The sequence below is a fragment of the Hetaerina americana genome, unplaced genomic scaffold, assembly GCF_022747635.1.
Source record: "Hetaerina americana unplaced genomic scaffold, ioHetAmer1.1.p SCAF_1, whole genome shotgun sequence".
Lineage (NCBI taxonomy): Eukaryota > Metazoa > Arthropoda > Insecta > Odonata > Calopterygidae > Hetaerina > Hetaerina americana.
The window spans coordinates 61,365,475-61,393,162 of NW_027286069.1; the positions used below are offsets into that span (position 1 = coordinate 61,365,475).

Below are 27,688 nucleotides of genomic sequence, written 5' to 3' on the forward strand. Positions count from 1 at the left end.
CAAGTCCTCCGCTATTTCTCTGATGGTTAATTTGCGGTTATTGACCAACATTTCTTTTACTTTATCAATTTTTTCACCGACTTTCGATGTCGATGGTCTGCCACTGCGTTCATCATCTTCGATTGACTCACGACCACTTCTGAACCGCTCGTGCCACTGGTAAACGACCGTTTTTTTTAGAGAATCGTTGCCGAAACACTTTTCCAACATTTCCAACGTCCGTGCGCCACTAAATCCGTTTTTTACGCAAAATTTAATACAAGTTCGTTGTTGCAAATTTAAATCCATTTCTGAAATTGTAAAAAATTGCCAACACACACAGAGATAGATGTACTCTTGGCTACGTAACTTTTGCAAATGTCAAGTTATGACACTAAGATTTAAAGGGAATATCAACAACAGATGTACCAATTTAACAAAAAAAACAGAACTCAAATCGGAACGATGGGAGCGCCACACGGTGGTTATTCCGGGAACTTTTTGATCAAGGTAGTATTTATAGTCTTAACAAATATCTGTAAGAATTTAAACTCATTCACTTAGAATAAAAATAAATTTATTTTCGCTGTTTCACTACCTATAAAACTCTACGGTAACAAAGGAGGAATAGCGGTGAAGGGGTGAACTTTAAGTAGGTTCATATCCTATGTTCAACCAATTTCATTATTTCCTTGAGTAGTTTAATGAGTGAGAGAGAACTGAAATTTATTTTATATCAAAGGGAAAAATAGTTTTATAAACTATTTCCCAGTGAATATATAATTCTTAAAATTTCTCTACTTATATATCATATAAATATTTGCAACCGAAAACATGAATAATTCCCTCAGTCACTGTGATTTGATTTCATATTAATTCTTTAGCAGAAGTTGAGACCTTTTTATACAAGGTCTTCTGCCAATGTTGATGCACCTAAGAGTATGGCCTCACATTCCTGCCCAAAGCTCTCTATTAATGTTTATGGGAATCCCTAATTACCGCATAAAACGAAACGACTTTTCCAAACTCTACATCCATCTCACCCATAAATCTTTATGGTCAAATGTAGTGTTGTTCGCATAAGAATACTTCTTCCCGCATATATATTTCTCTTTCTCAATTCACTTGTTGTGCCATTTCCTATTTTCTTCTCAGCAGCAGATATTTCTTATATTTTAGACCATAAAACTCCTCTCCTTCTCATCTTTAATCTCCTTACCCCCTCTCTCAACTTCCCACTCCTTGGAGCTTCCTTCGCCCGTTTTCATAGCTCCCCTTCGCATTGTCTCCTCCCGTATATATTTTATTACTCGCTTCCACTACCTTTCACTACACTATATTTTTTCCCATATTCCTCGCGCTCCCCACCCTCTCTTCCTAATCCCCTCTCTTTTCTCCTTCCGTCTTTATGGTCCGCGGTTTCCTTCACGTCCGAAAATCCAACCTCCTCAGCGACGTGCCCTTCCCCATCCCATCGCGCACTTTTCATTTCACCAAAATTCCCCCACTCGTCCTTTTCTCCTACTCCGTCCCGTCCTCCCCTCACATTACAGCTTATCGGTCTTAAACCGACACCTCTCTTAGCCTCACTCAACCACGCCGCCCTCTCCACCTCCTCTCTCTCCCTCTCTCACAACCTTCATCCCCCTGCCTCCCAACCCTCTTCCTCCCAACTCCGCCTCTCTTCAAAAAATGCACCCCCGCCCCCTCTCCCCGCCCCTGTTAATGGGGCTGACGAAACGACCTGGCAATTAAAGCGCGCTCTTATCGAGGGTCTGGAGAGGAGTGAGGAGGGATAGGGGCGAAAGAAAAACCCCTAGAGGGCAGAGGGAGTTAGGGGGGGGAGGTTTCGGGAGATGGGGATGAAAGCGTGTGGGAAGGTCCAGTTGCGAACTCGTGCGTTTTAACGCGACCTTTTTTTTCGCTTTCCTACACAAGACTCTCGTCCTCGTCGTGTCCTCATAACCTTCTGTAATCTTCACGGATCTCCGAGGAAGGAGGGTGCTTTAACCAGTGTAGAAAGAAGTGTGAAAAGAGAGCCACGCGTCTTTTCCGTAGTGGAACGGCTTCAGTCGATTTGGATATTAAGTATTCCTCTTGCATAGCTTTGAAAGACATACCCTACATAGCCTCTCCTTCACTGCTCTTTTTAAAGTCAATGACGAATTTTCTTATAGGTAAGCCTGGGTAGGTTTCCCAGCCAACTCTTATCACGGATACGAGGGGCCATGTTGCTTTAGATTCATATTCACGTAGGAACTAAAGTTAAAACTTTTAAAGATATTTTTCTACTCAACGGTTTTGTTTCTGTGTGTAACCTGCTTTGAGCTTCAATGTCTTCGTAAGGGCATGAGTATCCTTAGCAAAATGTCATCTCTGTATACACGTATCATGTTAATGGTGTATGCTTACAAGGCTTGCTGCGGCAAAATATTGAGAAAATTTACAGTTTTAACGAGGAATGATTTAATTATCCTTATGTTCGCTCGAATTTCCTATACCTAATCCCTCGTGTTCCCAAGTATTTCGCATCTCTATTTTTTTTGTACATATAGATTATCTATTGTTGCGGTAGATGTCAGGGTTAATTTTCGTATATTTTTATTATTCGTGGCCATTGATGGTATGCTACCGTTTCAGGCAGGTTTTGGATTATTCGTGGTTAAAGATTGGTGTTCATTTCTTGCCCACCTACTGGAAAATGAAGCCTGCCCGACCTAATATTCTCGTGACAAGAATTATTTATCTTTCTGTAATGGGACATGTAATTATGTCCTCTTATATGTTTAATAGGGCAACTATTGGCCACTTCTCCATACTATTAGGATTATTTTGGATAATCGAGGTATTAGTTAATATGTAAACCAGAGTAACTGGTCGTGATTGTCGGCCATTACAGGCCAGTGTAATCCATAATGGAAATTTATCAGGCGATAAATTTCCATTATGGTATCAGGTTTGGATAATATATTGAAGTCAAATGATTGTGTTCTCCTAAATGGTTTACCCTTAAGCTGTTGGAATAAAAGTGATGATTAGCCACCGCGTCTGAAGCATCATGTTTTTATGCCTATATTTTTGTTAATTTTTCGATATTTTATCTGTTTTTCCATCTGAGATGATTTTAAATCTAAGGGTGTCCTACTTCCTTATTCAGATACGTCGTAAATGATTCAAAGTAAAAGTGCCATTGTGTTTGCGGTGGATTAACAGAAAACATCAAGCGAGTGGATTGCTACTCGGTGTGAGTACTGCTTATGCAGCTTCGCCTCCCCTGCATCTCAATGAGACGCCTGACCGGGTACATTTAATTACCTCGACGTTAACTAGCCGTAAGCACCCGTCAGAACATTCCGCGGTGACAAGCGACGATAGAAATTATCCCTTAAGAGTGCGTTAGCCTCTTTGAGTGCACTCACGTCTGCATCTCAAAATCGCGCCCAAAGCTTGATTAATCGATTCTACGCAGTTGTGGAATCCGCCTTTCTTTTAGGCTTCCGATCAAAGCGTCCATACACATAACCCCTTGGTCCCTTCCCGTGCCCTCCTGCCACTCCACCTCACCTTCAATTATCCCGTGCGTGAATTTTGCAGGACTGGGACCAGCATCCCCTCACCACTCTAATGGCAGCCATCATCTTCCCCTCTGCCCAATGCTCCCTGCCCCGTAATCCTTCCCCCACCCGCACTCACCTTTGCATACCTCTCTGCGTAATTAACTCCTCCAGCGCGCCTGGCGTCTGGGCAGGTGAGGTGTCCCAGTATTCGAAATCACATGGCTCTCTCGCTTTGTTTAGTGCCAATCACTAGACCACACGCGCCGTTGAGCTCACATCCATTTCCTGTAGTTAGCTTTCTTTCTCCTTGGATCGATTTCGCTGTTGGTTTTCCAACCTTTTTATAATTGTTCTTTCCGCGCTGGACCTGCACAGTTAATATGGTTTGCGGAAGGGCAGGATTTTGCTGCTATCGACATTTTGGAGCGGTAAAGACAACTAGTAAATCAATGTTAAAGTTATCCTTATTATTCTTCGCTTTTGAGCTGTTTTGGATGTCATTCCTCTTTGAAAAGATAAAAATTCCTCAATATCTAGTGAACCCTTCGCCGGTTTTCCACCGGGTCAGGGTTTCAGCTGCTCTAGCAGCTGAAATCCTGACCCGGTTTTGGGAAAACACCAAACATTACATATTCCACGGCATACTTAATTAAAATCTAAAGTGCATAGTTATTTTTTCTTGACCTTAGAATGTGTCTACATGTGTAAACCAATGTCATTTATAGTTTTTGTCCAACTAGGACTTTGTAATAATGGGCCATTCCTTAAATGTTTATGTTAAGACATCGGAGAGAGCACGAGAACTTTCTATTTTTGCCTTGGAACGGCTAATTCAGTCATGCTACAGCCAAAGAGTTATTATTACCAACGAAGGATTTTAGATTTGCCGCTGATAGTAGCGTTCCTTTTATTGTTGAATACTTTTATGATATTGAGAGTATAGTATTTTCAACTGACAAAAAAAATTGTTGAATTTTTCTAAAAATAATGAGGTTTAAAAATTTAATGGAAAAGAATTTATTCGTGTGACTTACAGAATTTGAATGACATCCCTGCGTGTATGACATTCAGGTTGATCGGTCTGAGTCCAATAAACTTGATTTATCCCTGCAGGCAATTATTTTTCCTTTATTGATTTTTCCAAATCACATCTTTTTGGAGCATAAAAACCGTCTAAAGTGTTTTAATAGTTGCTGGGGTATTTGTTTTATAAGTGTTTCTTGGATTCAAGTAAAATTACCAAATATAACACTTAGGGATTATAACTCACGGCCTAAAGGTGTTCTGTCCATCGAGAAAATCCAGCCCATTGTGGTTCATTAGTGGATCGTGCTCACCTTCTTCTGCGCAAAATTATTGACTCTGCTGATAAGTCTATGATCTGCTTTGTTTCTCTTTTGTTTACTCCATTGTTCTTGGTATAAGAAGGGGTAATATTAAATCATCTATGACAGTAATACGTCATCTGTAAAACTATTACTTAGTTGTATGCACATCATTCATTTCACATCTTGTTCAAGGAGTTAGTCGGGTAGAGAAATAACTCACAGTGGCAATGATATGCTACAAGAATGTGTGCATGTATGTAAAAGTCAAAACTACTTATGTTAGTGTCCTTTCTTTGTATTTCTATGTTTTTAAAAATCTAGATTTGTGCTTCTATATGTTTTTGCGTCGCCGAAGAGAGTTCCATTTCGAAGATTATATATATATATATATATATATATATATATATATATATATATATATCCTCGAAATGGAGCGCTCTACGGCGACGCACAAATCTGGATTTTGAAAACATAGAAAGACAAAGAAAGGACTCTAACATATGTAGTTTTGACTTTTACATACATATACATATATACACACATATCTTTTGCATAAAAAGCTCTTTCCATTGTCTATGTGACTAACTTGGTTGCACCCTCTTGGAAAGTGTCCATGGGACATAAATGTGCATGTCTAGTTGAAATTAATTGTTTCTCTTTCAAAGTCCTCTGTGATTGGAACAGATGGCCAAATATATCCAGTTAGATGAAGATATTTCAATGCATCAAGTATTATAGCTTCAGGCCGGCACACAGGTACCTGTAGTTATTAGATGGAGGACCACATGTTACATGAGTAATTGATTCATCAAACTGTTTTTGCATGTCAACATCTTGACACCTGCAATGCTTTTAGAATATGAATTGAATCGCCCGAACAAGGTACACATAATTATGTCTCTTTTGGAGCAAATAACTGAGAGCTACATATACGGGAAAACCTCCTTGCAATCAATTCCATGATACCCGTGATAAAGTGCCATAGAAACTGTCAACAGCTTCATGACTGGAAGATTGGAGATGCGAAGAATGAAAGCAGTATGCTCTATGATAATCCTTGCAGATAGCCGATTCTAAATGCGAGGGAAGATAGAATATAATGTATACGATCCTGGAACGTAGAATTTAAAAGACAAATATTTCACTGGTAATGAATTGCCTTGATAGAAATTTGCAATTTCTAATATCGAAAGAAGTTGTCTGAAGGTTGATGTTGAAGCGCTGTAGAAGCGCTAACTGAAAATGTCAAGTGGATTCATCGAGAAAATTGAATGATTTAATGCAATAATTCCAATTAAGGATTTCTCTGAGAGTAATTTATCAAATAGGAACAAATTGCATGCACTTGCATGTAACTGCCGGTGTACTTAACTCGGGAGCGTATGTCTTCAAAGCAGGAACAATCAATCGTAAGGGAGAGGAAAAATATCCAAATCCATCCTGAACCCTTCAAGTTCCACATTCTGCAACGACCACAAGTAGGTTCAGCGACCCTGCAAGAATATAAGTATAGCTTCGCCTAAAAAGCCGTATTCTGGCAACCCTTCCATTGGTCTTCTTGTAATGGAGCTGGTGGCTTTTTTGCCGCGTCTTTTTTGCCTTGCGTAGGGTTGTACATTGACGTTTTCCGCTATTGATTCCGGGAACCATCGAAACCAGCAGTGGCAAATGATATAAGATTTGGACTAGTGCACTAAAAGCCAAAACGGAGGTTGCTTAGACGATCGGCAGCTAGAATGCACTTAAATTAATTTGATTTCGAAGCTTATTTCGTGCATGCTTGAGAGTAAGGAAGACAGAAACTGTATTGTGACGGAGACGAAAGGCATGGAAATTGAAACTGAATTCGATTTATGTGGGTACATGTATCAGGCTAGCAATACAAGTACACCGCAATGCGGCTGTGTTTTTTATTTCGTTGTGTTGTTGCTTTAAATCAATAGCAAAAATATTTCACTCCGAATCACCGTTCAAGTCCGTGTGATAATTGCCATGTGTGAATCACAAGCTTGTGATGGTGCTGTTTGAAATGCAGCAGGAGAGCAAGAAAGGCTTGCAATAGAATTCTTATTCAGCATTGAAACTTGATCATTTGGAAAAAATTAATTTTCTGTTTGATGAACACGTTTCATAGTAATACTATTTTATACTATAAGGAATAACTTCTCCCAGCCCCGTTCATTATTCTGAGTACATCGAGCCACGGCTGATTCCCTACCTTCATTCCTTGCTTCATTTCCAAAATTCGAACGAAGGCCGTCGTTTCCAACCACCATTGCTTCAATTCCACTGTGCTTCGTGACTTAGTATGCTTCCAAAGCTTTCCTTGGTTTCACAATGAAGAACCTTCTTCGATGTTGTGCTATCATCACCAATTGGAACATGTTATGTCGCCCTGCAGCTATGTAGACTTAGGGCAGTTTATACCCACAGTGCAGTTATCATAGGAAGTTTCGGTCTCCAATCCTGATCTCTTGTACCATTATTTTATTGTAGAAATGCCCACGTAGCTGTGAAATTCCTTCATTGCCCATATATTTGAACGATAATAAACGGTTGAAGATAAAAATATTCTCAAAAATCGTTCTTTGAATCAGTGTCCTGAAGTTTCTTTTGAATCTAGATTTGGAATAAAGGATATGATCAATGGAACTATATTCTTTGATTTCCAGCATCCTCCCTTTTCCTTCTTGTGCATATTAAGTGCGCCTACCTTGTAATCATTTGTTTCTTTTCCGTAATTTCTACTATGCCCATAACTGGTCACTAAGAAATGAAGCGGATGTGATCGACTTCATTCAAATCTTAAATCTCTAATTGCTTCAATTTTAAGAAGACCGTATTGTTCAATTATTGACCAATCGATTCTTTGACTTTTAAGGATGTAATCATATAGCAGTGAAAACCACATATTATGTACGAAACTACAATACTCATGTGGTACATTTAAATTTATATTCGCTAAATCCATTGGGATGACCGTTAAACGACGCAAATTTAATAGCAAAGTGTATGGGGCGTTTCCAATACCGTTTTTACTTCAATTTCAGTTTATGGTACTCTGATATAAGAGACTCTATAGTCTCAATCTCGCCCCAAAATAAGGACGACTATCTATCTATCTATCTATGAACTCTTTTGCGTACTACCCAAATCAATCCAGCTGGACGTATTCAACCGCTCATAGTATGATCCGATGCACCTGATCTAAATCGATCTCTTTAGACGACCTCTAGGATTGAGCGATTCAAGCGAGCGATCTCAACCAAATCAGTGGAATCGAATCTTTCAGATAAATCGCCGATCTCTATCTTGAAATTGTCCGACGAGCGATGATCAGAACCCCGTATTTGAGCTGCCCATGTCGCTGCCGTGCGTTGCCAGTTCTTTGGAGGCATAGAGGGGCGATAGTGGGGAGGGAAATGGTGAGAGGCGCTAATGATGGCGAAAGCGTCATCACAAGGCGACTGGGTCTCGTGGAAGAAACTGTGTCGGCAGAGAGACTTGGGAACAAGGAAGGGATGCGTATTCCGGTTCTGTGGACCGGCGTGGGGAACGAGCGAACTAGAATTCAGTTGGAATAGAGAGAGAATGTACTCGTCGTGGCTTTACCCAGAAGATACAACTGCCGCGAGGATTAATAATGGGGACCGAGATGCATCTTTTGCTTTCGATATCCTTTTGTCGAAAAACAAGGCCGACTCTATTTTTTTTTCGACATGAACCCTTTCTCGCGTTTGCGTGTTTGTTGTCCCAATGCGCAACCCCTTTCTCACTACTCCCTCCCTGTGGTGCGATTTTCATTGGAGACGGATGATATCGACAGGGTGGTGAGGGTGACGCGGAAAAAATTGGAGCGAAACGGCAAATTATCTACTGTGCTGCTTCATCTCACTGGATTTTTTCGTCGGCGTATTTTTGGGGTACTTTTTTCTTAAATCCATTTCCCCAGAGAAATTCCCCGCGTTAGGGATTCAGAGGAGCTAATTGGCAAGTTTTTTTCGTAATTTTGAATTAAAAATAAATGGGGATGGTGCAAATAAATTTTGAGTTTTTTGTTTTCAGATTTTGTTCTCACACTTCATTGTTGACGCAAAATACGTTGTCGCATTTAGAACCTATATGACCGAAAGAAAAAAATTAAATCTCGTTTACCGAACAAGTAGGCGACTGGCTGTTTGTGCAGTTTAAATGTTTCTCCGTGCTGTCAATAACGGCGTCCTTTTGTTTTGAAACTTTCGCGGGAATTTTTATTAGGGTGCACTAATGGATGGTTGGCGAAAGGCTTTTGTCACCGGGCTGAATGTTGTCTTTTGTCTCCCGTACTTTTCCGTTGAAGCGTTCACTGTTGTTGTGTTTCGGTATAATGAGATGCGACCGAGAGATATACAGTGTAAAGCTGGAGTCTAGCTGCATGAAAGTCACCGAGAATTAATTTGTCGTATTTGATGAAGCCCTGTATGTTTTTTTACCGGGCGAACGTGAGCTTTAAGATATTAATAGTTTTTTCTGAACTTTCTGCACGATACTCGTCAAATAGCGTGGCTCATCACTAATTTCTTTCTTTAAGAGTGTTTCTTTTCCGCGATAAAATTGTGAATAACATCTAATTTTTCGAACTTCTCTAAAAGATAGTTAGTGCTAGGTATTCTACGGCAGCGTTTTGTATTTTTTAAACTCGGCTTCAATATAAGGTGGATTCCATGCGGTTTCCCCATTTTAATTGCGAATCACTCAAAGGGCAATTGTAAATAAATCCCGCCCTACTTCCTGCCGGATGCAATCAGCGTGATTAAACCCCACGCGATGTGTTCTACATTTCGATCCCAGTATTGCATTCTTTTGCTAGCCAATATGCGAGACGTCTGAGCTCTGAACTATTTTTTCTCTCTTTTCCGCTCCTAAAGAGTAGGGAATGCATGGAAAGTGGAGCATCCATGGTTCCATTTCAGACTTATCAGCCTCCATCCCGCCATGGATGATGACCTTAAATACGTTTTGTGGCGCCCTGATTTCCCAATATTCTCCGCCCTCCCCTCTTTTTCTCTGCCGTCTTTTAGGCACCCATGGCGTCGCTATTTCCTTCGGGTCTTCATTATTTGAATGCGCGAAAAATTTTCGGCGGTATGAATGGAGTAGTTCTTGTTTCGATAACTTTTTTTAGTTTCTCCCATGTAGTTATTTTTTAAATATTTATCTTCCTTATTTTTCTGGCTCGAAAAATGTAATCGCATGCCCCAGGATGCGGACCTCAATAAAATAATATCGCGATTGAAGCAGCTGCTGCAAGCCTATGCATATATTTTTATATGACGCTGGTGAAATCTTTACATTTTCTGAAACTATTTGCTGAGTCATCCTGGCGTTCGTGGATGTATATTAAAAAGGCTTTCTTTTACATTCATCTTTTCATTGCTCTGGCAATCAGAGCCTATCTTTCGCCGTCCCCCAAAACTTGTCGGCATAAAACGTTTTTGAGAGCGTAGACTAATGCATATGTCCCACGGGTGCCTCATGCGACACTGGCTTTCGCTCAATTGTTCGCTGCATTCTTTTTGGCGAATGAAATCGTAACTTTAGTTTATGTTACCGTACTAATTTGACTGTGAAGTTACGAGAGTATCATCCGCAGCTGCGCCCGATCACCCGTTTCGGCCTCCCTCAGTCAGAGATTGAGATTATTTTTAAACGTCCAAGTGGTTCCTTAAAGAAGGATGAGTTACTTGCTGGGAGAAACTCCGGGGGTTCAGGGAAGTACCGACAGCGGACTCGAGAATCGAGGATATGAGGAGGCACAGATGGGAATTGGAGTCTCTCGGTATATAGCACGCCACTTGATGCACAAGATAAATGCACTCGGAAGTCATAAGAAGTGGGGAGTGCGATGGAGAGCACCGGCGGCCCCTTCATCGAGCGGGAGTAACTGGAAACTTATGGAAAGGGGGGGGGGGGTGAGGCGAAGTAAGGAATGGAGGAAATGAGGTAGCTGGGCGTACGTATGTCGAGGAGATTGAATCGAAGACGCGCGTGGCTGAGTTTTGATTTCCGCAGCCGCACTTCGTCGTGCAGTGCCCCGAGAGGAATTCAGTGTGGAATCGTGACGCTGAAGAAGATTGAACTACCTCTCTAGCAGAGTGTCTGTGTTTTTGAATCCGGGAATGAAACACGGGCGCTAATTCTTTTTCTTACGTCTGTGGCCATGTCATCACTCGGTAGAGTCGTTCGTTATAAACTTCCTCGTTTAATCACGTAATTGGGTGGAACGTTATTAATCAAGGACTCCAGTTCACCGTTGGTAGGCATCAATTTAGGAACTTCGCGACAGGGGACCTGGTGTGTCTCTTTTCGCTTCCTTTGAGAATATTCAAGAGGCCGTGACGCAAAAACAATAGTGTTAGAAAATGACTTATGATCTACTCGTTTCAATATTTAGGCTAAATAATGTGTAATAGGATAGGCGAACTTTTAAGGGCTTAAATAAACGGCTTGTTAATGTTTCTTGGAAAGTAAGCTAACTCATGTAACTAACAGAAGAAATTTAAAATATTTAATACTTAACATATCGCTGAAGTACGTCTCGTAAAATGTTATTTGCCAAATTGGAGAACTATTTGCCCATTCCTCATAAAAAAATGATTTTATCCAGTTAAAGCTGAAAGGGTTAACTGTTGATGAGACATAATTTGTATTTAATGCGTTCAAATTCGTTTTATACCTTGATTCATTCGTTGTTGATGATGGCTACCGTAAAATACCGGCCACCTCAGCCATGTTTCTTTCTTCAATGCCATGCGTTTCTTATTTACAATGACCGGTAAAGGTGGGACTTCACTCACCGGGATGGTTTATACTTGCCCGCTTGGGCAGTCAATGAACTTTTGTGTCACTTATTTTGTTTCTCCAGATTAAAATTTCAAACCTAAGACTATGAATGTTGTAGGGGTTGTGTGTTTCATGCGTCCGAAATCTACATCGATAAATAAGGTTTTCTTATGTGCAAACAGAAAGATTTGAAAGATCGCAGTTGTCTTATCCTTTTTATTTTAACCTTAGCCAATCTCGAAGGGTCTGCATTTCATGTCGTGCCACTCACACTCCCCTCTTCTGCCATTCAGCCAAACCCTTGCTTCCTCTGCTCTAATTCCGTTCCGTAATTCTGTATCTTCATTCCCATTCCGTATTCCCACCTCGTTCTTCGTCAACTTTGTCTGGTCTGGCTTCCAACAGAATTAATTACCCAATATACATACTACTGCGTTGCCCAGAATGTACTCAATTTAAATTGCTGTGTCAGTCGAGATTGAATACGGATGATACGATACTGTGGTGGAAGCCTTGGGCAGACGAAGTCAGTCTATGGTTCACAGTCGACTAAATCTTCGACGAAGATCATTCCTATAGGCAATAGCGGGTGATGAATATTATTAAAACCTTCCATTTCAATGAAAATGGTGAACTCTTGTTTTAATATTAATAATTTTCATATTATCCTTGCAGTAGACCTCGCCCCACAACACCGCACGCAATGTCTTTTAAATCGCATCTTCTCCATTTGCGATTATGAATTGAAGTTTTCATTTTTATGCTACTTCTTTCACTGTGATGTTTTCTTCCTCATATCTCCTTACTTAGAGCCCGTCATACTTCTTCTTAAACGATTATGCCACTTCAATTTCTATCATAACAACGCGACCGCACAGACTGCGGAGTAGAATCTCCTACCACTGACATACAAGTATTCAGTGTCGAACAGTGTAAGGAACCCACGGACGTCAAACACAAAAGCTGCTTCTTTATTTGAATATATTACATCTTTTGGTATTTCCTCAAGCTTGCTTTTCAAGATTTTAGTGAGGATTCGGGAATATGTCCTTGGAGGAATTTAAGTCACAAGGCATAATTTAATAGTAAGGGGCAATGGTATATTCAGCGCATCCCCGTGAGTGGAATAAATCTTGTTTTGAGAAATTCCTCCTATGGCTTAACGAATGGCTCGTTCAGATTAAGATTTAAAGTGATACCCACCCAACAAGCTGTTCTCATTTTGCTGAAGATGGTTTCAGGCTCAATCAATTCAAGTGGAATTGCATGAAGCTATATCAATTGGGAGTTTTCCACTCATGTCAGGTTTATTAGTTAGATAGCCTCTGTAATCTTACGATTAAAAAAGAAAAGTTATCATGTGATGCATTTCTTACTTTTTGCCTAGTTAGAGGTTGATAGGGATTATCTTTGGCTTCCTATCCCACCAATTACTTAGAAAGTCCATTCTGCTGCGATATCCAATATAAAAATATTAATGTTTTCTATTTTTTATAATGGTCGTGAGCTAGCTAGTGGCCATGGCGGTGTAAAGATAATGATATCGTTTTCACTTAACTGAGCTTCCGTGCGATTTCCAAGCCTCCAAGGTTTTTGTATTTCCTTCACAATGTGTAATTTCAATTTGTGGAATTTATCTTCCATCTTTCAAGATTAGATTATTGCTACTGTGATTCCTTCTCATAAGAATTATTGTCGTAATTTGATATATCTGTAATCCATACAGTACCATTTACTATGCTAGTGCTTTCGAAATATTTGTTCATAATTTTCCTTGATGTCTTACCTTGTTGGAAAATTGTTTGGTGGGTCTGTAATTATTGCCTTTTTTATGTTATTGGAAAAATTGTAGTTATGATGTCGATTAGGATTTCGATGCCATAAATGTTTGCCTTATGATTGTTTATGTTGTGACGTGCATATTTTGTAAAAAATCAATTAAAATTACATCCATGTTCTAGCTAACGCCAGCATTTTTGTGGTTTGATCATTAAAAACGGTCTCTTTCGTCATTGATGTCGGATTTATACGTATTGCCGAATGAACTCAATCGTTCGCCCTGTGAAAGATAAATTTCTCTGTCGAGTAGTTTAATTTGTTGCTGGCATCCATGACGATACACGAATGAACGCAACCGAGTTCTAAATCCCGGTTTCCGTGTGGGGATTAGAGATGGGCATTATTGTGGCCAATTCCCATCACCCGCGCCACACCTCCCCCCCCGCCTCTTCCGTCCTCCCCCCTACCATTCTTTTTGCTCCCGCGCTGGCCACTTCCTCTCCACCGCTCCTTTTCCTGCTTGCATGCAAGTCTGTGCTATTCCCCCTTTTGTCTCCCCTTCTCATTGGAGCCTGCTACGTGCTTTCTGTTGCGTGTCTTAATAGGATTTTAGTGTGTTTGTTCTCGGCTAAAGTGGCTAAGCGAACGTCTTTCTTGCATCCTCCCCTATGGGTTTCCGTAAATGTAGTTGGAAGACAAGGAATTAGGATCGTCCCCTTTTTCCCGTACGCTCAACTGCCTCCCTCCAAGTCTTTCATCTCTCTTTGCCTACCTTGGCCTCCTCTCACTCTTGTATCTATCTCTCCCTCCCCCTTCGTCCTCTTCCCCTCTCTCTATCCCTTTCCATTCTAAATCCTTTTATTTTTTTCCTCTTCTCACCTCACCTCCGTTGTTCCATGGTCGCATCACGACTCTGCTCGGTTCCAACCTCCTCTCCTTCTTCAGATAATGCGGGAACTTCTTCCTCTTCCTCCCATCCTTCCGAGCAGAATGCTCTTGCAATGGCCTCCTGTTCCCACTCGGAACTGTTATGTCCTTGGCCGGCTAACTCTTCCTCCTGTCCTTCGTTCGAGGTCCTCTCCATTTATTCGGATATATTTTAACTGTGGCACTAAATTGAATGGATTCAGGATAGTTTTAAGAAAAGAAATGACCGAATCCGCAGAGAGTATCCTTTGTAGATGCGCCTGCATCCTTTCCCCGGTTGTACTCTCCCTTCGGGAAAGGCGCACGACATTTGTGAGCAAAATTTATGGTTCGAGTGTGTCCAATTCTTGTATGATCTCTGTGATAAATTGATTTTTATCCTTTCCCTTCCGCAATTTCCGAATGATGTTTCGTTCTGTCAAGCAAATGTCGAAGAGGATCTTGCAATGACAATATGTTAATTGTAATACTGGAACATAATGCGTGCATACCCAATAGCCCGTGAGTTAATTGCATGCTCTTTACTTATTTGCAACTTCCACTGATTTGATTGCTGTTTGCTGTCAATTATAGCTCCGTTATTATTGTTGATTGAAGCTTTTGGTTTGAATTCGCTTTCATTACAGTTTCTAATTCCAAACTACTATTTTTTTCGTAATTTGATTTACCTTTTCCAGAAATTCATCCAATTACACAGTGGAACAAATTACGTCGTTTGAGCGATGAGTTTTTAATTCATTAATCGATTTAAATATGTTTCATCTCGGTGAGGACGTAAAAAAGAATCGCTATCAGTTACTGATAGATGTTTTCGTAATGAATTTATAAATGTATTAAGTTTTCAACTTCATTATTTTTACACCCAAAACTACGTTTGGGCTTTCCTGTTGTGTGGTGAGCATGCTTAATATATAAGTTTTGTATAAAAAGTACCAGAAAAAGTTTCGGAGATGTAGATTTATTTCGTATATTGCTGCAGTGACTCAAAAGGGTTCAAAGTACATCCCTTGAGCGTTGACGCACTTTTGCCAGCGGTTTTTCCACGACTCGAAAGCTCCCTGGTAGGCGGATTCCGGAAGGTTCTTAAGGGTACCCGTGCAAAGCTCTTTGCCAGCTCTTAGGGTCCCATGGTTGTGTCCTTTGAGGGAGGATTTCACTTTTGGGAATAGAAAATAGTCTGCTGGGACTGAGAAAGGGCGTTGGGGAATGCTCTCAATACCGTCGGGACGAGTTCAACGCAGTTCTTTCGCATCGCCAAATTTTCGGTGATGTGTGCACTGCAAACTGTGTGCAGATGAGTGTACACTGCCATCTTATCAATGCCAATATGATATGCGATCATGCGGACACTTTACCGACGGTCTGAATTCAGCATTTGACGCATGCGGTGCACGTTGTCGTCGGTTCGTGACGTCGACGGTCGTCCTTTGCGGTTGGGCTCGTTCTTCACTCGCTCTCGGTCATTTTTGTAGTGCTTGTGCCACCCAAAAACTGCAGTTTGTGACATTCTTTCATCCTTGAACACTTAGCGAATCGTTTCCAACGTTAATGTACCCGATTTCTCCAGTCCAACCCAACATTTGACGGCATACCGCTGTTCAATCGTCCCCTGAATATTGCGCTTGCACCGAGTCACTCGACAGGGGTGCCCTAAAAACACAATCTAGCCTGAACGAACGCTCACAGGCGATTGGTGCATGACGCGTGTTGAATTTCAGACCCGCCACCACCAAGCCTGCGTGGTGCGAGCGCACTGCGACGTACGGTCATGTCAGGTAAAAATCGTTTCCGATACTACTTTTGCCTTCCTTCTGAGAATGTCCTAAAAAGCTGACTAAAAAGTTGGTTTTCCCTGTCATAATTCAAATAAATTTTGCGTATAAGACCGTTAACTATTATTATATATAAAATGTGTATTTAAAAATGAAAAAAATGGTACTTCGTTTCTCATTTGATGGTAAGGTGGCTTAGCCCACAAACAGTTAAGGTAATAGTGTTCACCCCATCAATATTGGACTAGGATTACTTTGGATAATTTATGCCTTTTGTTAATAGATTGGATGTGCTGTTCATCCGTCTACGTAATTTTATTAAAACATGCATCAATCATTTTGTGAAATTCACTTAAGGCTTTTTCATGCAAAGTACTTTGTTTTTAACGTAAACGTTTTTCAATTTGGATCCAATGAATGCCCATGTCGGTGTCATTAAAACCTGCGCAAAGAGCGATATATAAAATTAACATTATATTCGGCTCCTGACGGTATTCGCAGTGAGAACTCGCTTGCAGCGAATGATTGAAATCATTGAATGTACTCAAAGCAACGAGATATTTTTATTGAAAACCCTAATCGCTGAAGTAACTTTAAAAAAAATATTAATTACCCCAGAATTACATAATGGATATACGTTACCGTCAGATGGGCATTTCCGTCTGATATACAATCTAATTCGATTAACTTTGTGTGAATAATTTGTCTTTAGGTAATGTATATTGAGCAATTATCTCAAATTGATGATTAATTAATGCAATAGTAAGTGTCGGCATCTAGCTTGAAGTTAAGCACACTTGAGAGACTACATCTTCCTTTGTATTTATTTTTTCTTGCTATTGCTCCCACATCCATTAAAATATCTGGAGAAACTATTCCATGCCATAGAAGCTCATTTTTTTATTGTTCTCCTCCAAATATCTCTTCGGCAGACTCTTATTTCCAGTGTTTCAGTTAATTGAATATATGAGAAACGCAATTCCGTGGCGGGCATTATTCAAGTTAAACTGTACCTTTTGCCACCTAAAGTAAATTGCAAATTCAATTTATTCCACTTTGGTGATAAAAATATTTTAAATGTCTACGTTTTGTCCCTGTTCTGAGGATCGGTGCTATTTTCAGAATAATCGAACGTGATATATAGGATGTAGGTTTTTGTATGCAGGTAAATGAGTTGAAATTAGAGAGTCGTGTAGAAACTAATTGAGTCCGAATGGTTTCTAAATTAAGGTGAATGGGTGTACAGATAGTTGTTGCTTAGCTTGTCACTTGGCTAATTCAATTTCCTTGGACTTTATATTGCGATTTTGGAAATTTTTAATTTTAAAAATTTGTAGGCAAAAAATATTATTCAAAAAAATTTCATTCGGCGAAATAAAATTTCCCGTTTTCATACTTCATCAAAAATTGACGTTTATATACATAAGCCATTTCTTAATTTTTGTTCCTAGCAGAGGTGACAATGTTGTATTGCACTTACTTTCGTCAAAAGATGAGTATTGAAAGCGTATTTTTCTTTGGTTTTTCGTGAGAGAGTAGAAGTGTTTGTTACTGCTCATTTATTAATAAAATCCGAAGTCCTGAAGATTGATAAATTTTTTTGTAAGTATTGATGCATACATTTTCTTCGCTGCTAGTTCTACATTACGGTTGATGTAAAATGTGCGAAATATATGAAAATTAATGCTTGAGCACACCATAGTAAATATATTTTCCTCGTGATTTAGCGCGAAACCGAGCAAGCATTGTACTGTCTCAAAGGCTTTATTGCTACGGTCCCGAGCGTTTTTTTTATCTCCCAACGGTTTCTCCGTTTCATAATGGGTTTTCGCTAGGAAAAGCTAAAATCAGCAATTGTTTGCGAATAGTGACGGCCATGAAGCTGATTACGACCAACTCGTAAAACAGGTCGACCCTTTTCCTATGTTCTTTCCCTTTGCCTCTTCTTCCTTTCCTTCTATCTTAATATATTTTCATAATTTTAGGGTTCATATTTAAAAATTATTCTTAGTTATATCTCGTTAAAGATTAACTAAATCATTGACGTTAGCTTTTATTATATTTTTATGTAGGTTTTGTTTCTAGATAATTGTCTTTGGCCAGGAGTTCATGAGTTATCAAAAAATACTTAATAATTTTGTAAATAGTTCGTTTAATCGTTTCTAGACCTCTGTGCGACCTAATGCATTTAGGTTTTTAATTAATTTACTCGTTTATAAGAACTGTCTATTAATAAGAATCGTATAATTCCTCCTTAGTTAGGACGTAATAGAGAGGAAGTATTGACTCAGTGTGATGTCGTCATCTTGTTTGGCTGACCATTATGAATAACCTTAGATCTAATGAATAATGCAATTCCTGTTTTAATATCTTAATGAGAGCATTTATTCATAATATTACTACTTATTTGAACCATACGATAGCTCATAGCATCAGAATCTCATAGACATATACAATCTCTCGTATGGCAATGCAAACGCACATTTTGTCTGTTGCAGGAAATACCTTTCCATATTTTTGAACACCAAACTAATAAATATATTTTCCAAAATTCACGGATTGGTATATGGTGCAAGTAATAATCAAGTATTTATTAAAGAATGCCCTTGTGGTGTTGTGCATACAATGAGTTATTGAATTGAAAGTTTCCGGCCACCTCCCTTACCATTTCCCAAAGTGCGAGTTACAATACTAATGTCGGAAGGGATTCCACGGAAGACCTGTTTGGGTGAGTGATTGGAGGGCCACTGGCGCAGGAAGAAATCTCTCGCAAGCCCTGGGCGTATGAATGCTTGAGACTAGTAAGGATCAATGCTATTTAGTACATCCAAGCTGAAGAGTGCGTGATTAATTTGTTTTTATTTTATACTTGTGATTGTTGGGCTGCTGGCGCAGGAAGAAATATCTCGCAAGCCCTGTCTGGGTGAGTGCTTGATTAGGGTGAGGGTCAATGCTATCTATTACACTTTAGCCAGAGTATTTTTGTTATTGTATTTTATTTGATCGTTTGTTCTGTTCTAACATTACTATATAATTTTATGTTATAGTTTATTTTTATTTATTTATATATTTTACTTATTCCTCTTAAATTTTTTCTCGTCATATTCTTCGCCCACTATTAAGAGTATGGCTGGGGTTAATTCTTCCATAATAAATTAGTTTATTGCAAATATTTCAATGAATTTAGTATAATTTAGTTTTCAGTATATAAAGTTTAAAGCCATGCTAATCCTTTGTTTTTGAAGGACAGATTTATGTACCAAGCTAAACCTGATTGTTTTAAAGATAAACTAAATAATTTCTCTCTCACTTTTCAGGTGCCTAAAACTCCGGATCAGCTTTATTTTTACGTTAAGAACAAGACATTAGAAAGGGATACAAATAACGTAAAGTGGAGACGAGGACGAGGGCACCAAAGTGGTGGGAAGGGATGTGAAGTAGTCGCGGAGTGTGGTAGATATTAAATCTGTGGTGATGTTCGGCCGCCATGACCAGTTTGCTGGGCAACCTCGAGACCAGCAGTGACACCGATCCCGAGATAAACAAGCTTTTCCCAAAGTGCCGCCCTCGACTTAGCGATGTCAACCTGAACACGGTCCAGGAGTACGATAGCCCCGCCTCGCTGACCATCCCCTTGACGGGATCCCATAGAGGAGGGGGACACCCATCCGAAACGACGACGGCTTGCGACGTGAACGACAATATTAGCTTGTTCTGCGCACCTTCGTCAGCAGCAGCTTCACCAGCTGCCCAAAGGGCCGGCAACCTGGCAGCAATGGCGGAGTCTTCCGGGCCGGTGGCCCTCAATGGCACTGGTGTGTGTTCTGGTCCACTGTCCCCGCAGAACACAGTTGATTCTCCCCAGAGTCCGCTGTCCCCACCCCACCGTAGGCACCTGGAGGACGCGTACGTCTTAAGCGGATACGACTCGGTACCCCCGGGCAGGGTGATGCTTGTGTCCTCGTCTGGCGGTAACGTCGCCTCCGCTAATGATTCCAACCGCCCCTCCACGGGATCGGAGGAAGAGGCGGAGGACGATGATGACGACGAGGACGAGGATGATGAGGGGGTGGGAGACGGTATCGAGGACGGGAGGGGCAATGCTCAGGGGGGGAATTCGGAGGAAGACGAGGACGAGGACGACGAGGACAGCGGCGGGCACAACCGCTCGCAGCATCACCTGCACTTCGTCCACCAGCACCACATCCGCACCATCAGAGACGCCAACTCAGACTCCTCGCAGAAGCATAACTCCCGGAGGAACTCCGAGTACAAGTTGAGGGATTCTCGGATAGAGATAGCGGGAGGGAGGGAGGTTTTCTCTCAGAGCAAGAGCAAAGCCGCCAGGATTAAGCGTTTTGTTGGTGGATCTGCTAGCATGGATGAGATCGGTGTCGGAGGAGGTGGTGAGAGGAGAAAGCAACAATCGGCCACAACACCAACGTCGACGATATCAGTCGTCCCGGACAACGGAAGTGTCTGGGAACTCCGGGGGTCCTCCTCGGGTCACTTAGTCAACTCTAGAGGTAGTAACGGTAAGGCGAGGAACGTTGTAGTCTACGACGATATAGGGATACGGCCGACGACCAATAGCACCAGAGAAACGCCGACGATAACCGCGAACCCTGCCGCAGCTGGTCATCAGCTTGTGACGGAGACTGTTTTCTCAACAGAGGTTCACTCAATTCGTAAGATCCTCGAAGCGAGAAGATCGCTTCAAAAGGGCTCCATGCATTTACCCTCCTCCCAGCAGCAGCAGTCTCAGCCTCAACACCGGCAGCATAGAGTTCCCGTGGTTTACGAGGCCCCAGTGGGTGGTGGAGGCGATGTGGTAGTGTTCGATGACATAGGAGATTGGTTGGCGTCCCACCGCACAGTAGTGTCCCCCGTGCAGCAGACAACCCCGCCGCCCCCACCACCCCCCAACTCATCCAGTTTGAGGGCGCCGGGAGGGGCTACGAAGGTTTCTCCCCAGCCGATAATGTCCTCCCACGGAATCCGGGACGGGCTTAAGCTGGAACTGGGAATGCCGGATGGCTCAGACTGCGGGATGAGGGGAGACGAAAGGGAGGATCGGGATGAGGGCAACTCTTCGGGGTCTTCCTCCAGGGAACGACTTAGCCCAGTCTACCATCGCCCGGCATCGGATTATTTCAAGGTAGTACGCTTATCACACGTATTAATACTGTTCTGAGCTTTCTTTCGCATTGCCATTTGCAATATGCATATAATTTACATTAGCAAATTTTATTTGTTTCTGTAAGACTAGGTGTTTCCAATATTTTGAAAGGCTTTCGATGGGATAGAAATACGGTGCGCATCATAACAAGCTAATTACTTAGCCTATTTTTGCCTTTCCCATATGTTTTTCAAATGTTACTTCAGTTTGGAGGAATATGATTTCCCAACGATTTTTGGTAGAAAGTTCAGTAATCTGATATAATGTAAGGGTTGCTAGCTTGATTTTTTTTAGTATCTTCAAATTAAAAATACACTTAGTGGACTCAACGAAAATTATTTATAATAGTATAAATGATTTCATCAAGTAGGTGACATCTTCTGGCAACTCTTCAGAAAATATCTCCGGTTGTACCATAGTAAGTAATTTTTGTGAAATTGACTAATGTCTTGTTCAATTTAGGCCTAAAAATAATCAACTAAAATAAAGTTTACATGCTCGAAATGCTCGTGTATTGAATTTTTTGAATGGAAAATGCCTACACGGCGCATTTATTTGAAACCAAACCACTATTTAATTAATTAAGTTTGGATCAGTTTTTCTGTCGTCAATAAGTAATATACCTGTGTATAATTTGTGCAATCGTTTCTTATTATAGAAACAAAACACAACCACCTAATGACTACATTTTTTCAAGCCTGTAAAACCGTACTTAAAACGGTAGAAAATAAATAAGAAGTGTTTTCTGTCCAGAATGCAGATATCTATAAATAAAGAATAAACTTGTGAAGAGGTTCATGGTATTATATAAAGATAAAATCACTCCAGAGTAACATGTCCTCATGGAAAACATGTTGTATTCACAGTACCTCATTTTTTTTCGGTCTACTTACGTTTTCATTTATTTTTCGGAAGTAGTAATTTTAATACATTTCAATTCGGTGAACGATGCAATATCTTGCTGATTTTACATTCTACGAGGGTCATCCGGAAAGTAGTACCCGTTCGTGAAATAAAGACACGAAAGTAAATATTAACAAACATAAAAAAATTTATTTGAAAGAGGATACTTTAAACTACTTCTCAACATAATCTCCAAGCAAATTAAGGCATTTGTCATAACGTGTGACAAGTTTCTGTATTCCTGCTGCATAGTCCTTCGCCGCCAGCTCATTGAGATACGCGAGGGACCCATCTTGCACAAATTTTTGCATAATGCAGATGGTGTTTAACAATTTCATGAACAATTGTTCGAGAAACATTGGGAAAATGCTCACAGATGTCATCAATTGTGACGCGCCGATCGTTCCTCACGAATTCGTCAACTGAGCTCACCAGTTGGTCTGTAATGACAGACGGTCTCTCCGAACGCTCATCGTCGTGTGTGTTCCCCCTCCCCATGTTGAAGTTGCGACACCACCGCCGAACAGACGACTCGTCCATTACATTGTCTCCATACACCTCATTTAATTGGCGATGAATATCACATGGGCGAACGTTTCTTGCATTGAGGAATTTAATCACTGCCCTCACTTCACAACTGGCGGCGTTCTCAATTTTTTTAAACATTGTAAACAATCACAGAAACAACACAGGCAATGCTAGCGTCACGCAACTTGGCTCAGAGAAGGCAGACAAGCCACTGAAGCTATCTGACCTCGTCCAGCGGCTACTCGCGTCGTCAGCACTTCATGCGGCACGAACGGGTACTACTTTCCGGATGACCCTCGTATCTTGGTGTGAACCGTAAATATTCTGCCTTTTACACAATGCTCATAAATTTCTGCTACGGTAAATCACTATATAAAAATGATTTGAGTATCTCCTATATAATTAGTCAAGCGCCCCATTTTTATCTTTTTTGTCGTTTTCATTGCAGCTGATGTTTTTAATTCTTTCATTTAACGAAGGCGATCTGCCATAACTTTCTAAAATAGCCTTGGCGTCATTATTGTTACAGGTGGCCACTTCTGGCTCGGATTTAGAGGTGGACTCTTTATCTCCAGAGAGGTCTAAGGTCATGCGCGTAATAGGCAGCCTTCCCATTGCGGAGTACGAGGGCTCCCCGAGAAGATACGGCCCCCGCATCCCTGCCTCCTCTCCCCCAGATGGGTTGTCCTCCAATTACGTCGACTCGATGGCGACCACCACCGCGCCTCCCACTCGCGTCATAGCTCACCAACTGCCCCCGAGCGCCCATTCTCTCCTCTCCTCGCCCTCCGTGTACCCTCCTCGCCCTGGCTTCCCCCAGCGCATACTCCCACCGGAGGACGAGGAGGATGATGAGGAGGACGAGGAAGAGGAGGAGGACGACGAGGGGGAGGAAGAGGAGGATGAAGACGCCGCGGCGAGGGAGGCATCCGCCGTGGTCGTAGCAGAGGAGACGGCGGTGGCAGAGACGGCGGCGGAAGAGGGACTGGCTGCTACCGAGATGACTGTGGACGACGTGGGAGACCTGGACATCGGTAGTGGTGCCGTTTCGGGTGGCGTGGGTGGAAGCGGGGGCGGAAGAATCACGGTTTTGTCGCCCGAAGAGACCGTCCGACCTCATATGCGCGAGGAAACTACCTTGGACGTTCACCCGTCAGATTCCTCCTTGCAGCAGCACGGTGACGAAGAAGATGTCGATGACGAGAACGAAGACGTAGATAGGGGTAATGAAGATGACGACGAAGGAGGAGATAACAGCAGTGACAAGAGAGACCCCAACTCTGCGAGGGATGATGATTTCCTAAAGCAGAGCTCTCCCCAGTCCCAGTACAGCAAGACATCGGACTCGTACGATTTCCTGTATGAATTCTCCGAGACCAGGAAGGTTTTGGAGGAGTTCTTCAAGCCCCACGAGGAGAGCATGCCGGGAGAGGGTAGTGGTGCCGTAGGGGATGACGATCGGGTAGTGCCTCAAAACCTGGGAGAGGATTTTCGGGAGCTGGAATACGACCTGCATCGCCACGCCGGCAATTCATATGTCGGGCAACGGCTGGCCAAAGGTTTCATCCACGATGCGGAGGAGTCTCCCAAGAAAGTTGTGATTGTGGTCGAAGGTTGCGGTGTTGGGGGGGCCAATGGCAGTTCCGGCGGAGTGAAGAAGAGGAAGAAGACGTCTTCCTGTTCCGCACCGGTGGCGAGTGGGACGCCTGACTTAATATCCCTTCAAGAAGGCTCAGATGCGATGGCTTCTGGGAGGGATGCGACGAACATACAGGATGGTGCCTCAGGTGGTCACTTCCTGGACTTGTCGGCGGACTCGCCGTCGACAAATCCGGAGACGGAAGATCTAGGCGAGACCGAGGTCGGACTGCAGGTTGGGCTCAGTAGAAACTTCACCCTGTCCCCTGAGACAACTGACTGCGACTCAAACGACATCGAGAGCGAGCTATCCCTCGATAACGAGGGATCCTTGAACTCGAGTGGTAGACTCTACAGCAGCATGCCCGTGCTCGAGGACGGTCTTAGTTCTGGACATGCCAGCGACGTAGAAGATCAGGACGGAGATGTGGGGGCCGTGGGAGGTAACCCAACTAGTGCCTCGGCTAGTGCAGTGATGAGGATGATGTTGATGGCCGGGAGTGGAGGCGGGGGGACCGGGGTGGTGGCGGGCCAGCCATCGGATAGGGTGGTCTTGGGGAAGCAGAGGGGTGGTGGTGTGGATCAAGTTCCGCCTTTGTCGTCACCGAAGTCTCCTGGAGTGGCGGTTCCGGTCTCAACGGCGCAGCCTCCGACTCCGGCCAATTCCGTCTCTGTTTCCTCGGCTGAATCCAACCCCACGGTGATGCTTATGAAGAAGCAAATATCGGAGATAGAGAGGGAGATCAGGAGTCGGGCCCAGAAGAGTGACCCAATCAAAAAGTCCTCAGCTTTAACGCCATCCCCCATCGTGGATCTGAGAGGAGTCGGGGATTTTCTGATAAGAAGTCGGGAAGCAACTGGAGTTTCAGTGGTGAACGACCCTGAGTTGGAGGCTCTCGATCCTCTGGGTGAGTGACTACTTCATTTTATCTTCAACCAATGAGTTTATATACGGTAGCGTTAGCATATTTGCCATAAAGAAGGGTTTCCTAAGGTTTTATTTTAAAGAAATGGTCATTTAATGCATGTCTTTCAGCAATGGAAGTTTTTGTATTACATCCTGTATCATAATGTATGTTCTTGCCTTTTATAATGCATTAAATGTTACATTTAGTTAAAATATGTACCTAATTTTTGCTGAGTGGGTTACAGTAGTTCTATGAAGATTATGGGGACTCTCGTTTTACGCTTCACATCCCTCGTAATGTGTAATTTCTCTCGTTCACAGTCTTGATGTTTTCTTTGTGAAGGCATCTGAAATCGTCTTTCCCAGGCAATTTAATTAGCGTTTCTCTTCATCCGTTAATGCTCTGTGCTTTGCCTGTGACTTTGCGCCGTTTTGTGGGCACGCGGAAAGGATTGACTTTCTTGACTTCTCGCGTTCATCCCTTGAGCAATTTATTTCTCGCCTTATTATCGCATGCGAGTGGGCATGTACTCACCGAAGGATTTGATTAGCAGGAATCCTGGGATATAGTTAAATGCTATCCGCATTGCATTATTTTGCTTTTATTATTCATCATTTGTCGTGATTCGTATTTTATGGATTACTTCTTTTGTTTTATCTTCGTATTTTTTGGCGTTAAGTGTAAAGTTTGAGAGCAGTAGTCCGACTATTTTTTAATATTAATTTCTCCATTTAAATCTTAGTACATCCCACATAATATTTTTCAAAAAGTAGAACTAGTACATTTTTCATTTACATGGCAAAAACCTCGATCAGAAGTTTGAAGACATGAATGCTCCTCTTTCATTCTTCGCCGTAATAAGAGGTAGATGTATGTGTAAATTGTAAAATTCAAGCAAACAGCAATAATTTCGAAATTATATTTCCTTTAATTTTTTATTTAGTTGTCGAAAAAGACAAATTGATCACGGTTGGAATAATACTCGGTATTAAGAGTAATGATAAACCAAGTGGATGTCATTAATCAATCGTTACCATTGTTAGTGAAGATGGCAAATAACATGGGATTCACCATGTGTAATTTTTCGTCAGATTTTGGCCATTTCTGACAAAAGGTTGTAACCAAACTAATGTTAGATTAAGTAGAATGTTTAGACTAAGTTTCTTTTCGTAGCACGCATAGAGCTGGAAAAAATATATTCCGGGAGTTTTAAACAATCCTGTAAAATGTAAATATAATTATTCCCTTAATGTCAAAATAAACTGATATAATTCATTTCTTCAATCATTTTAGTCAGTTCAGTTTGGACGATTACCATCTTAACCATATCGTATTACTTAAACTATAATTTTTGCTAGTGAAGAAAAGCTTGCGTCAGTTGATCGTCGCCGGTTATCATTTTGACTTACCGTTAATGAATAGAGCCACTAAAGGTTCTGTTGCAGATTCATGTGGTCTACATGAATTCAGAAACTTCTGTTTAGTCGAACTAGAAGTGTTACATTTGCGTCGCTTTTTCTGCGAGAAGTGAAAAACTTGGTTGACGAAAAGGAGAGTTCATTAGATCCACTAAATACATGTTCTGTGACGGGAATAAACTGTTTCGCGCATCAAAACCATACCTTCTTGGCATATCTAATAATTATTACCATTTCGGATGATCCTAGCTTCATTCTATTCATAAAATCTATCCATGTGAAAGTAAGTAGATTCGTTCTATTTTTCTATGCTCCAACACCGTGAATCATCTATTTATATAATATCTTCTGCACCTCAAGTGCCCCCTGTGAGCCTGCAGAGCTAATCTCCCTCTGCCTATCTCATCCAAAACCGCATCAGGAATCATGGAACAGTCTATGAGGATTGAATTGCTAACCCATTAATAGGTATTCCTATCCTTTGCATCACCCAAACTCATTGAACTGGCTTTTAACTCGATAAATGAGGAACTGAAACTGTCGTAAATGTACAAGTATGTGTTCTTTCCATGAGTTTGTTGACCCAGCGTCTACGCAAAGTAAATCCAATCGAGCCCGTAATCACACCAAACGAATAAATCTTCCGTGCTACATTCATTTTCGTTGTAAAAATGATAAAATATTTAGAAAAAAACGAAAGTATACAAGTATATAAAGCTGTGTACTTGATTTATAATTTTTAAATTAGTAAATGAAGTAATAGTTTTAGAATTAGTAAATAAAGAGTGAAGTTTCATAGACGGTCACATAACTCATTATAATTGACGATCTACATTAAAGGTATATCCATTTTCAATGGAATCCTGAAGTGATATTTTTTCTATCAATAACGGAGCGTGTTACTTAAGGAACACGTTCTACTTCAAATGCCAGCTGTTACTAGTTCGACG

The 27,688-nt window shown here is 41.4% G+C and overlaps 1 protein-coding gene and 1 long non-coding RNA gene across 3 annotated transcripts in view; both read left to right on the forward strand.

Annotated features, from left to right (window-relative positions):
- LOC139692328 (uncharacterized) overlaps positions 1-20,209 on the forward strand; it is a 202,642-nt gene extending 182,433 nt beyond the window's left edge. For both annotated transcript variants that reach the window (XR_011701736.1, XR_011701737.1), the window contains exon 4: positions 19,482-20,209. This is a non-coding gene — a long non-coding RNA (uncharacterized lncRNA). The remainder of the gene's footprint in view (positions 1-19,481) is intronic.
- An 89-nt stretch (positions 20,210-20,298) lies between these two features.
- The window catches only part of LOC139700722 (uncharacterized), a 118,895-nt gene continuing 111,505 nt past the window's right edge, over positions 20,299-27,688 (forward strand). The window contains exons 1-2 of the mRNA XM_071599186.1: positions 20,299-21,322; positions 23,304-25,320. Of these exons, the coding sequence (XP_071455287.1) occupies positions 20,543-21,322; positions 23,304-25,320 (2,797 nt within the window). The 5' untranslated portion in view covers positions 20,299-20,542. The remainder of the gene's footprint in view (positions 21,323-23,303; positions 25,321-27,688) is intronic.